The sequence below is a fragment of the Microchirus variegatus genome, assembly GCF_963457635.1.
Source record: "Microchirus variegatus genome assembly, chromosome: 9".
NCBI classification, from domain to species: Eukaryota; Metazoa; Chordata; class Actinopteri; order Pleuronectiformes; family Soleidae; genus Microchirus; species Microchirus variegatus.
Window position 1 is genome coordinate 9726222 of NC_139810.1, and position 13761 is coordinate 9739982.

General features: G+C 38.8%; 1 protein-coding gene across 2 annotated transcripts in view; it reads right to left on the minus strand.

Annotated features, from left to right (window-relative positions):
* The window catches only part of plcg1 (phospholipase C, gamma 1), a 36109-nt gene extending 24691 nt beyond the window's left edge, over positions 1-11418 (minus strand). For both annotated transcript variants that reach the window (XM_083895051.1, XM_083895050.1), the window contains exons 1-2: positions 11269-11418; positions 9811-10098 (exon numbers count right to left, since the gene is read on the minus strand). In XM_083895051.1, coding sequence (XP_083751177.1) covers positions 9811-10027 — 217 coding nt within the window. In that variant the 5' untranslated portion in view covers positions 10028-10098; positions 11269-11418. The remainder of the gene's footprint in view (positions 1-9810; positions 10099-11268) is intronic.
* Positions 11419-13761: the final 2343 nt, after the last annotated feature.

Here is a 13761-nt window from a genome sequence, read left to right on the forward strand (position 1 = left end):
AATCTGAAATGAAGTTCTCCCTCAGTACCAGAGTTAGGTCTCCATCAAGGACTACTGGTCTTAACCATGTCAGTGTTTCTGCTAGAAAAGCTACTTAAGAGGTCGTATGCACGCACACGCACACAGAGCACGCACGCACACACATACACACACAACTCCTGCTCCTCTTCCTGCACTGACAAACCGCACATCCTGTGCTTTTGTCGCCTACACCCCACATCTGTGCTCACATATAGCTGTGAATGTGCATGTTCTTTCATTTTCTGAAAACATGAGAAGAAAAATGTATCTTCTCATGCAGAAATGCAGAGTTCTTTAATCATACATCACATCTGAGTTTACTTGAACCTGCCCGACAAGCCAGCAGACTTCCGCTGAGAGTGAGGTGGCTCTGATAAAACACTGACAGTCATTTCAGTCAAAATATTTGGAGCCGTCATCCTCAGACAGATGCAGGAAATGAAGAGATAGCCAGAGGTGTAACCTCACCAAAGCAGATGAGAGGAGGTATCCTGCTTCCACACACCAGCACTTCCTTCTGTGCTCCCTTTCCTCCCTTTCACACCATGTTCCACAACTCCTCACAAAAGCTACATTTAGTCCCATATTTCAAGCCTTTGCTAATAAATCACAGAGTTTTAGAACCAAATACACATATTTAAATGTATATTACATTTTCCCGCAAAAGGCTACTATTCAATTTAATAAAAGAAGACAATGTTTTTTAATTCTTAACTTCACAGGCAGCCAAACAAGAACCGATTAATCCTATCAAGAAAAACAAATAGGGATGAGATTTTGGATCGTCATGATATCGTGATAAAGATATCTGTGATGACTTTTCCTGGTTTTAAAGGCTGTTGCAATAATAATAATCTAGGGCTGCTACAATTAATCAACTAGTCAACTCATTTTAAAAATCAGTTTGTTTTTCCATAATTAAAACAAGTTCAGATTCTTTGTTTGTCAACCCACAGTGTGAGAGTTTCAGTGCACACTTCTGCATCAGCTTCTCACACAAGCTTCTTTCATATTTCATGGGATAAAGTTTCCCTCTGACAAACAACCATCATCACTTATATGGATTCTGTTCCCCTTTCCACCAGTGTCTAAGTGAGTCACCTGCAAAGTTGCACTTGTTTTCCCCACCAGTGATGACCTGAACCTAACTTTTACATTGTAAACAATGTAAGGGCAGGCACACAACAATGCTACAGGTTAAACTTGTGGAACTCATTTGTCAGTGTTTCTTTTCATAAATCAGCTAAATCAAATGTGGAACTGAAAAGAAGGAGATGTGTGTTTACTAGAACTGACATCCATCAGACGTGTATGTCAAAGCGTGTGTGTGGAATGGAGGTTTGGAAAAAGCAGGTCAGAATGATGAAATTTTCTACAGGGTCAGCACTTAAATCAGAACTAACAAGGTTCACTGTCAAAGAAATTTCCAGGATATACCCGTCAAGACGTGCGTTGTTTCCTGGATTCAATTTACCATTTACATAAGGGCAATGGCTAACAACTGTGTTTCTGTATACTGCCCCAAGTACTGTCTCACTTACTCATTTAATTTTTAAAATGTCAAGCAACTCAACTGGGTTAAAGCGACTATTCCAGCAGGGTTTCCCCCAGAAAACCAGTGAATCTTAAAACAAGCTGGTCACATTTAAAAGTAAAATAAATCAGCATAAATAAAAAAGTGGTAGTGCAGACGGATGGCCTTTTTTTTTTCCAACGCACCGCCCGTGTGCTTCTCCGTCTCCAAGCGGGCTCTCCGTATCCAACGCAGACCGGAATTTCTCTACACACAGCTTTATCCCTACATCCAAATAATTATGTTTATGACAAGGATCGATTACAGTCGCGATGAAGTGCAGGGGATCCGAGTAGATCTTAGTAAAACGTAGTGACAGACTTAATAGCAGAGCGCACTTTTCATTGTTTTCACTCCATGGTCTTAATCTCTGTGTAGAAGATGCTTCAGCACTGCAATTCAGGGAATAACGGATGCATCAGATGAGCTGATCTCTTAAGTTAACTGCTTAAAGAGAGACAATGTTCTCTGGTGTGAAGTGAGTGCCACGGGGAGATCATAATCTGTGCCGTTTCGCTTTTGCACAAAGAGACTTTCCAGCATTTAATAGGTGCTGTGCTGCGCCACTGTATCACGGCTCCATGCTTCTTTGTTATGTGCGCCCCATAAAATGTCAAGGCGACGGGCACGCTGCACTCCAGAGTTCCCGCTTTTCGTAGCATCTATTTTATAATATTCAACATTTAAATAATCGGATTTTGGACATCTGTGAACCAAATCATAATCGTCCATGTCTGAAGCGAGATGCATCTACAGTAAGAATCAATGTTTTACACCACCCCTACTCAAGAGTGTCAAACCACATGCAAGTCGGTGACAAAAATCGGTTCATTCAGCACGTGTCGGAATCAGTCAGGTAACTCTCCTTAACATTTCAGTGGCTTTCAAAAGGATGATGGAGCATTAAAATGATGGGTCATGATCATGACCATAAAGACTGAAATAAAGATTACTGGTTAGTAGTTGATTATTTGATTAGTCATGAGTATTTCTGTTTATTCAGAATAGATGCTTGTAACAAGTTACAATTTACAATTGCCAGTAATCCCTAACCAGCAGCCATAGAAAAATGGCCTATAGATACAGTCCATTTACAATGAAGAATAGGACAACAGCGACTAAAATGGCAAAATTCAGGATGATACTTTTTTGTACATCGCAGGAGACTGATTTTATTCTTTAAGAATTGGAAATTATACCTTTTTTTCTGCCAAAAATTCTGCTAATACTAACAAGCTTAAAGAGGATGTACTGTCACCTAGGGTAGTGAAGGTGGACACGTGTCATTCAATAAATCAATGGTTGGTGCTCGTTTACTATGTCCTTGGGGCAAGAACATTGAATTAATGGAACAGTATAGTTCCTGTGCATAGAAGCACACCGAGCGGGGTTGCAACTAACAATTATTTTCATCATCAGTTCATCTGTCACTTACTTTCTCTATTAATCGATTACACATTTGGTCCATAAAATGTCAGAAAATGTTGATCAATGTTTCCCTAACCTCAAAAATGATGATGTTCAAGTGTCTTGTTTTGTCCACAAAACAAAATTATTTATTTTTGATGACTTCTTTATTAAATGGATCAAAGAAACCAGGAAACCAGAAAAGTAAACCAATCAATGGCTTATCAAAATAGTTGACTATCTAGCAGTTATTGATTATTAACTGATTCATGGTTGCTTTTAATTTCACTCAGTCCATTACCACCACTATCTCTGTTCGACCACATCTGGCTTCATCAAGACAAGTCGCGGGCTTTGTTATCAATCTAGACAGACCTACATTTGACTGTGCAACATTATAATATAATACCACTGTAGTATAATGGCGATGGCAAGACATCATATGGATGAAACAAGCAGCAAGAAACAGAGTGACGCCTCCATAAAGGAAATCAATTTAAAGGGGAGAGAGAATGTATGCAGTCAACAGGTACACTAGTACTCCGCACTCTATATTTAGCAACACACCAAATTGCTGTCTCTATAGCTGACATTATTGATAAGATGTAAATACTACAAGGCCACATTCTTCTGAAATGTCCACACACTTCAAGTAAAAAACACCAAAATAAATAAATAAAACACCCGCATATTCTATTTCTGTACATCAATGTGCCGCCAAGGCCAATTTCAAATCTCCAGGAGTATCAAATTATAGCTATGAGCTCATATGTGTAGGAAACTGTTCTTCCCAGAGAAGACGATACTGTTATTGCATTATGTAAAAAAAAAAAAAAAAAAAAAGAGTGTGTGTGTGTGTTCTCTTTCTGTTGCATCCGGAGCAGAGTGCAGCTGTGCACAAGGCATCCTGCAAACCCCAAGACAGACAACTTAACGACTCACTCAAGCTCTGCATGTATCCTCCGTTATTCAACAAGAAAAAAAAAACTCACTGTTTTTGTAAAAGATGAACTTCAGATTCAGCTTCCTGCTAAATGACAGTCTACTCCTTTTAATGCAACAGTGTTCCAGGAAGCAATATTTCCTCTTATTGTCAACAATGCCTTTGTACCCGACATGTGGTTTATTGGATTTTGGACAACTATTTTTGCAACTATTATTTTCTCGATTAATTGAGTACTTGTTTGGTCCACAAAATATCAGAAAATGTTGATTGATGTTTCCATAATCTGGAATTAATGTTACAGTAATAATTTATTTCTTATATGCGGCAAAGAAACCTGAAAATATTCACATTTAATCAAAAAAACTTGGTGTTGGTGGATTGGTGTTCACAATATCATAATTAGGGGTGGGGGAAAAAAATCGATTCACATAGGAATTGTAATTCTAATCATCTGCATTCTGAATCGATTCATAAACTTCATAAATCCATTTTTTTAAAAAGAAAGAAATTTAAGTTTCTATTTTGAAAAACCACACAAAACACTAGTTTGTGTTTATTTTTGTAACTTCTGTGAGAAAAAGGCAGCTAGCCTAAACTTTTATTTATGTAATTTTTTTGCACAGTAAGTAAGTTTTTATTTGTTTTGAATGAATACATGTTAACTTTTGTCTTAAGTTTGCCTTTGTGTGATCACATTATCTTATACAAACTATTGTTTTGATGCCATAAATTTCCTTAACACACTATGCATTGTGTCAATTTTTGAATCGAGAATCGCATGAATCGAGAATCGATTTTTAATCGAATCGTGACTAAGTATCGGAATCGAATCGAGAGCTACCCAAAGATTCACATCCCTAATCATAATGTCACTAGATCTATAGATTTTAAGAGCTGCTCAAGCATCTTGTAGAAATGTGTTGGGACGTACAGTATTTGAACTTTTACACCAATATAGGTATTTACAGGTTATACTGATAGAGATAATTTTGTCTCTTCTGCAGTGACATTAACATAATATTTTTCGTACTCATGTCAGCAGATGTAGATGTAGAGTTTCTTCATTGTGCAAAATTAATAAATATAAAATAATAGTTGTAAAGAGCACAGGCATACAAGTCAAGGAAGTATCAGCCTATTAACCTCCTGTTTTGTGTCTTATGTAATTCGTCATACCATGGGATTTTGGCATGTTTGGCGATATCAAATAAAATATTTTAAAGCCAATACCTACCAATACCTATATGGTGACTGCCTAAAAACTAGTATATATCATATTTCTAGCAAGTAAACAGGGATGAGACAATATAACATTCAATATCAGGCTGATACTGGTCAAAATCAATGCATCTAAAAATCCAGTACAATCAAAAAACACCTTAACGTCGCATAAATGCTTCACTAAGCATAGGCTGTAAAATGAGACGTGTGTGTCAACAAAGTCATGTGACTGGAATGCAAGTTAGGATCAGAGATGCACAATCTTCAAAATCACAATCTGTTTTTGCAGTTTTCGTTTCAAAATGAGTCACAAGACTAAATTCATTTATTAGATACAGAACACCAGAAACAATAGAAATACCCAATGACACTTATGAGGCCTTCCTGCTCAGATACACTGAGCTATACAACCTAATAACCCAACGGAAGTAGCGAGTAACTAGTAAGTATTTTGAGTAAAATAATAGGCCAACAATAACAAAATACAAAAAGGTGGCAAACGAGAAATTACAAATTATTCTACTCTTCACAGTAATTACGGTAAATGTGTTTCCTCTGACTGACGTCAACTCATTCTTTGCGACATGGCTGAGGTTAAGGTGATTAAAAATGCACTTAGCATTTTAAAAGAGGTCGTCTGGTCAAATTCCAGGTATTTATGAGGACACTGACAAGCACAAACTGGACAAGACACGCGATGTATAAAGTGTGTCACAAAAAAATCAAATCCCTCGGGAATACCACTAACGTGTGAAACCATGTTAGCTGTTTTCACCCGGAGAGGCTAACGTCAACATTAGCAGCTGCCAAAGGGACAGCAGACCAAGCCCAGCCAAGAATTAACACAACGCTGCCAACTCTGCCATCCAACTTGGAGAAATGGAAGAGAATAACCCAATCTGTGGCAGTTTTCATAGCCAAGGATCTACATTCTTAAGGCCACATTATACTTCTCCGACTGCGTATGCGTTATCCGTCTGCGTCACCACGGAGACGCCTCGAGCATTTATACTTCTGCGTCGTGGTGACGGACACTCGCTGCAATTTCCCGCCCGATCAGTAGGGGTCGCTGCGCAAGGTTGTTGTGCTTCTGGCTACAGTGAGCAATGGCGTCCGAGAAAGAAAGAGAGAGAAAGACTGCTGTTGTTGAAAAAGTGGCCGTTTCTCACTTTTCTGTGTCACGGAACGCAGTTTTAAGATAATTTGAGGCGAGAAATTGGACATTTAGAGTCTAAACATGTGCTGTGTGTGTTAAGATATGACGTATTTATAGTTCGGCAGCGGCGTTATCGGCGGGGATCAGCTCCGCCTCTGTCAGGACGCCCGGAGCGCACTGAGAGCCGGCACAGAGCAGCTTAGCTCGGCCTGTCCTGAGGACCAATCGCAGCTCTTGCCGTCTCCGTAGTCCCTTGACGGAGTGACGGACACTTAAAAAATATTCCGTGCACCCGGAGACGACGCAGAGGCTCTTCGACAGGTTCTGCGTCGACGCAGAGGACTCTGCGTAGCTACGCAGAGCACTTTACGCAGGAGTATAAATTGGGCTTTATTCTGTTGCTGATAACACCGGGTTTCGTCACCTGCTGAAGACACTGGAGCCGTGGTATAAGCTCCCGTCGCGCAGCCACTTCACAGATTTATTCACACAACAGGTAGGCTCGGCTTATCTCAGTTATTTATGTTTACAATTAAGGCAACGGTAAAAATGTAAATCCGTAACATTTCATATGTCAGTAAACAAGAAACAGCGCTACATAAGGTTGTTCTTCTCGCTTTTGTGATGTTTGTACTTTCCCAGAGCACATAAAATAAAAGCACATATGTATATACAAAAAATATGTACGTAATACATATATATACACGTATATGTATATATCAGTGCTTGTGCTGATAGCCGATGTATAAACAAGTTTTCCCTGTGCCCAAATGCACAGATTATTTAGTCTCATAATATTTTTCATGCTGACATCGCAGCAGATGTAGATATACATTGGATATACGCGCATCAAGCAGAATGGACTACTTTGACATATGCAGTGTTATCTAATTCTCCAGAAGTAGAAGCTTCACTTCTGCTACTGTAGTAAACAAATGTTGCATGCGTCTGCTCACCCCCTAACCGTTCACTACCCACCTCATTTTCCTCCTTTTCACAGTCTGTGACTTTCCTGTCTCGTCATTATTCATTTTTGGGGATGAAAATACAGCAATGACTAAATGGAAACACGTCACGTTTCACATCACAGACACGTAATGCCACCAAACCAGGAAGCCATGATCGGATCCACTGTTTATATTGTAGCGATCAGCAATAATGTTCTGTTTATAAAGTGCAGGGTTTTCCCTGTCTATCCATAGACATACTGGTTTTTGCTCCAACCTTTTCCAGCCAACCAGATGAGACTGGTGGAGTGGAGAATGAATTACAAGTATTACTAAGTTAGTGAAGTTAGTTTGGTATACCCTAATAAGGGCCTCCACCAGACATGTTTGACTGGAAGTCTCTGGCTTTTTTACAAAGTCAAAAAAACTGCAGGGAGTGACATGCAAGGACAAACATTGTACAATCTGTTCCTAGGTCAATTTCATGATTCCAAAATAAATAATATTATAATGGTATTTTTCTTTTCTCTCTCTGATCCATCTTGGTGTAAAACTTAGAAGATTTTCATTGGCCAAATCGTGATTTTTCACTTAATAGGCAACACTTTGCACACCACCCAGGTGTGTGTGTGTTGCTGGTGTCACAAGGTGGTAGCAGCAACAGCAAGCATTTAGGTAATGGACTTCTTGTGTGTTTTCAGAAGTGATTAAGTTTTACGAGGTTTCTTGAATGCACCTTGAAACCCACTTCCTACAGTAGTGCTCAAATTGACCAGGGTCTTTGAATTAATCTTGTTAGCTTAACACTAGTAATGCAAAATTTTCAGCAAATAAATGGTTAATGGTTTGTTTTTATATACCACTTTTTTAGTCTTGATGACCACTCAATGCTGCTTTTACACAACAGTTTTGCAATTCACCCATTCAAACTCATTCACTCACTTTTATACAGCACATCTATGTGCAGCACTTATCAGTCCCCTTTCATACCCATTCACACACTGCCAACAAAGGAGTCAGGAGCAACGTGTAGATATATTCATCTGTATCAGACACATGAGACATGATATGGTCTTAGATATTAGATTGGTCTCAGATTTTGGATATCGCCCAGGGGATCAAACCCACCATCACCACTACCATTGCCCCAACAAATAAGGCCATTGAATATGTAAATGCCCATTCCTGTGACGCAATGCAGTCTGTTGACAGAGAACAGATAATCTGATCCGGTTTATTTCTTTGGTATTTTTTTATTTCTTTGGTTTTGTTATAAACATGTGGTCAAAATCTGCAAGAGCACATGATTAGCCTTAAAATCAAAGAAATGTTATTAAGTTACTTTTTTTATAAAATACATTTGGCAATTGCATGTACTTATTTATTATATTGATTATTTAATTGTAATTTATATAACAATTATAAACCTATAATATTCAGTGTATTGCACAGATTTATTCAATATAATAAATATGATGATTATTATTGTGATTGTGCAACAGCCTTTTAAACTGGGAAGAAGTCATCACAGATACCTTTATCACAACAGTGTTTCCCATTAATTAATGATGATCTTATTGCGCAAGTCAACCTCTAACATACCAAACCGAGTGTCTGTCTGTCTCTCTCCTTATAAAAATGAATATTATATGAAAACAATAAATGCTCAGAATTGCAGTGTGTTTCATTAGTAAGAAGCTGTAGGCCTCAGTAACAACCAAACAGCCTAGGCTATTTACATAATTTACACGATCAGGATTTCTGATCAGTGAGTTTAGATAAACTGTTAACCGATCACAATCCCATCACGTGAGGGTGCAAACATGCCATTTTAAATAACTTGGTTATTTCCTGTATATACTTATGTACTGTTTACCGAGTATTAACTAAAGTATTCTTAAGCATTTTTGCCAATGTTTGACAATTTCCACACCACCTAATCTAATGATTCAAAATTTAAAATCCATCACATAGTGAAAGAACTCACAAAGACATAACACATTTAAACCAATGAGACGGGCAAAACAAACATGTCTCATTGGTTTAAAATAGAGTGCCTTGAGAGAGCACAAGGCACTCGAGTTTCAATGTGTGTTTTATGTCTTTGTGTCATTGTTTTTTTATTTCAAGATTAAATTTAAAATATTCCTGATATGCCTTTGAAAGTTCTTATGGATGTTACCAACCAGTTATGTTCGTATACAGCAATTTACATTACATTCAGTCGTCTCAAAGTGCATTAAAGAAATACATGGGGCTTGAAAATGTACACGCACCCCCACCCCAGAGGGTCAGATACTCTTCCACCAGAGTCTCCTAAAATCCTGTGGAAAACACAGTCACAAATATGATATTAAAAATCTAAGACCAGATCATGTCCCATGTCACGATATATATAGAAGTTTATTACATCAATTCAGTCCTTGGCATAGGTGCACTGTGATATCGGACACTAAAAGGTGCATCAGCCATCAACCCTTTCTGGCCCTGCTTATGTGTGTGTGTGTCTTGTTTTTGTTGGTGTCTGCTTGCTACTCACTCTCTCCCTCTATTTTATCCGTGACCCGGGTCCAGATAATAGTCCTGGTCTCCAGCTTGACTTGAAAGGTCTTTCTCTCTGGCCGCTGGGACTTCTTTGAATAATACAGCGTCAGTACTGTCCCCAGCTCCAGGTCGCGGTAGAGGTTGTTCATCTCCGTGTCGTTGTCCATCCACGGAACAGGTCCGTTGGAAAAGAAGCTGGAGGTCCCCGCCATGTTCACTTCCCCCGTTTGTTATCCGTTTCCTCTCAGAACAATCTGCTCAGTCCAGGCCTACAGAGGGATACCTACAGGAGGAGAGAGAGGGAGGGGAAACTCATGAAACAACAAATCCTCTGGGACTTACAGTGTGCCAGTGCATTCTACTCAAGCACTGGAAAACGTTGTGCATTTGTAATCCTGCAGAATAGCTGTCAAAAGATTTAAGATTTTTTAATGTGATTGCATTTACATATTTTGAACCATTATTATTTCTTCCGTAAAATTCTCCAACTATATTTTCATACGAGATGTGAATTTGCTTTATTTGGAGGTTTTATTTTTTAAGCTTGAAATTATATTATTATATAATCATTATATTCAAGCAAAATGTTACACTTAGCTGATGTAAAAACCACCACGAGATACATACATTCTTCTTAGTTTAACGTTTATGTTAGGTTTCGATGATATAGATATGGCCTACAGGTTAATGTACAGAACAAAAAAACATGTATAATAACCTTTTTGTATTAAACAGAATACTTAGGGATGCAACTAACGATTCGTTTAATAATCAAGTAGAGTGCCAAAAAGGATGCCTCTCGAATGCCCAGAAATCAGAATTGCTCAGTTTTAATGATTTCTTCATTATATGGAGCAAATAAATTAGTAAATATATTCACATTTTAAAAGCTGGAAAATTCAGACACTGTGATTCATTTCGTAATTGATATATAATTCATATAATTTATATATTTTTATAGCATTACAACATCTTTGGTAATGTAGTAGTTTTTTGCAACATTAGCACTGAAATACGAAGCAAATTTAAACACAAACCAATTGCAATACAGTACTTGAGCAACAATATTTTACGATTATCGCAAAAAACATCGTGAAATACCGTGGCGTGATATGATATTTCCATGTCGTTTAAATTATTAAGGATAGCAATGTCAGTGACAGCGCGGGATAAAAGAGTGAAAGAAGAAAATGTCTGGTGGCTAATTTCACGGCGTGGAAACGGGGGCCGGTGTGTGCTAGCATGTCGGTGGGCTAAAAGGCAAGAGTCATGGCTGGTTTCTTTCCCGTGGGGAGGAAAGAAAAGGGGAAAACAGCAGCTCAGGTAGCAGTAGCTACATCCTGGCCTTCACAAACCTCCTATGTGCTTTCGCCTCACCATGTTGAGAGAAAAAAAACTAATGGAAAAACAAACACGTCGCAGGGGCAGCTGTGCGTGTTTCTGCTCAACCTACCGCCGCATTCTCGGCCCGACCGCACATCTCCCAACAGCGGAGCCCGCTCCTCTTCAAGCCTCCCTCCCGTCTCGTCCTTTCTCCGTTTCCCCCCCTGTGACCTGCGTCCCCCAGGTTTTTCAGTGATTAAATCATTTCCAGGGCCCGGACGGAAAGGCGCTGTGGTCCCACGGACGGCCACAATCACAGCGTCCGCCTCTAGCCCTCCTGCCGTATGTCCACACAGATAGGCGAGGACTGCGAGGACAGTGAAGAGTCTACGCAAGTTAGTCTGCTGCTGTAGACTGAGGCAGCGTAGGCCCTTCCCCCCAGAGCGACCACCAGCTGCGTGAACGAGTCAAAACCTCAAACATTTACACTTCCGGTGTGTCTTTTCACAATAAAAGTATAAACAACTTGTTGCATTGAGACCAATACTATCGATTGACTCTTTTCTGAGATGAACACATCATTTAGATTATGATTGTAAGTTGCTAAAATATTAACATTGTGTCCATATTCCTGTCTATATAATATGGCTAAAGGATACATCCAATCTATTCACTTTTTATTCATGTAAATGTCAAAAGTTTTCTTGTACAGTAAAGCTTGAAATGCTGTTTACATGGCACTTCTTCATCTTATTCAGACTAATGCTATAATCAGGTTAAAATGGGTGTCCATGAAACACGTGTGTGCATTATTGTGTAGGATAGTCTTCTAACAATGATCACTGGTTAATTGAGTGACTATGTTTTCATCGACAGTAATATGTTGATTTCACACCACAACACACTGACCATACAACAATGTCTTCACCTTAAAATGAAATAATTCACATAATGGGGACTTTTTTGAAGAAAAGTCCCCATTATGTGACTGTGCAAACAGATTTAATATCTCCAAAAAAACTGAAATACATAAAAAAAAATTGGGCCTTCTGGAAAGTATCTTCATGTATATCTACTCAATAGTTGGTTGGGGCTCCGTTTGCTTTAATTACTGAATTACTGCCTCAATTCAGCCCAGGTTTCTTTGACAGTGGCCTTCATCTCATCTGCATTTCTTAACAATACCCCTGAGATTCTCTATGGGGTTCAGGTCTGGTGAGTTTGCTGGCCAAGTCAAGCGCACCAACACCATACATCATTTAACCAACTTTTGGTGCTTCTTGCAGTGGGCAGGTGAAATGAAATCAGTATCTTCAAAAAGTTCGTCAGCAGAAGGAAGAATGAAGTGCCCAAAAAACACAGTGGACCAACACCAGCAGATGACAGACACATCTGACGTTGTCTGCGGTTCAGGAGTGGCTTAACTGTAGCCAAATTCCCTGACACGTCTGTGTGTGGTGGCTCTTGATGCCTTGACCCCAGCCTCAGTCCATTCCTTGTGAAGTTCACACTAATTCTTGAATCGATCTTCTAGACAAGCCTCTCAAGGCTGTGGTTCTCTCCGTTGGTTGTGCATCATTTTCTTGCACACAATTTTCTGTTAACATGCTTGGATACAGCACTCTGTGAACAGCCAGCTTCTTTGGCGAATCATTTTTGTGGCTTACCCTCTTTGTGAAGAGTGTCAATGATTGTCTTCTGGACAAATGTCAGATGTATTGAGTTGATAAGCTGATTAGCATGTGACACCATAAACTTAAAATCCTGAACTTTTTCACCATATACTAATTCTTTGAGATACTGAATTTTGGGTTCTTGTTCAATGTGAGCCAAAATCATCACAATTAAAAGAACCAAAGACTTCAACTACTTCAGTCTGTGTGTATTGAATGTATATAATACACATGTTTGAAAGAAATTAACTTTTCCACGATATTCTAATTTATTGAGTTGCACACACACACACACACACACACACACACACACACACACACACACACACACACACACACACACACACACACACACACACACACAGAGTCAGGTTGATGTTTTATTCTGAAGACTACAAAGCTTAAAACAAGGGGAAAGAATAAAGCAGCCTTTCACCAAGAGCAGGTCATGTGATCAATGTTTAAATAGCAGGAAAAATATTCATGAAAATAGTTCAAATATTATTTCACATTTGGAGAAGACACTTTCTGATTAATCACAGCAAAAAAGAAAAGAAAGACAAATTACACACAATGTTTCTGTTTCTGCAGGTGTACGCTTGCTATGTTACATTCACTCACTGTAAAGCTGTGGACACACACAAACACACACATACACACAATATGTTGATGAATTTTTGGGTCAAACTATCCATCAGGTAAGTGGTCTGCAATATGATCATTTTAAACTCAATATTACTGTGTAAAAACCTAAAAACATGCGTTTGACACATCAAAACAACATTAAAGGGCCAGTGTGTTCCATTTAGTGGCATCTAGAGGTGAATTTGCATATTGCAAGTGGCTGAATCAGAATTTTAGGCAATACTAAATGAATGAAAACAAACTCAGGCTCAGTGGTCGAGATAGTTGACCCCACATTGCTTCTTATGGCTCTGCCCGGGGGTATG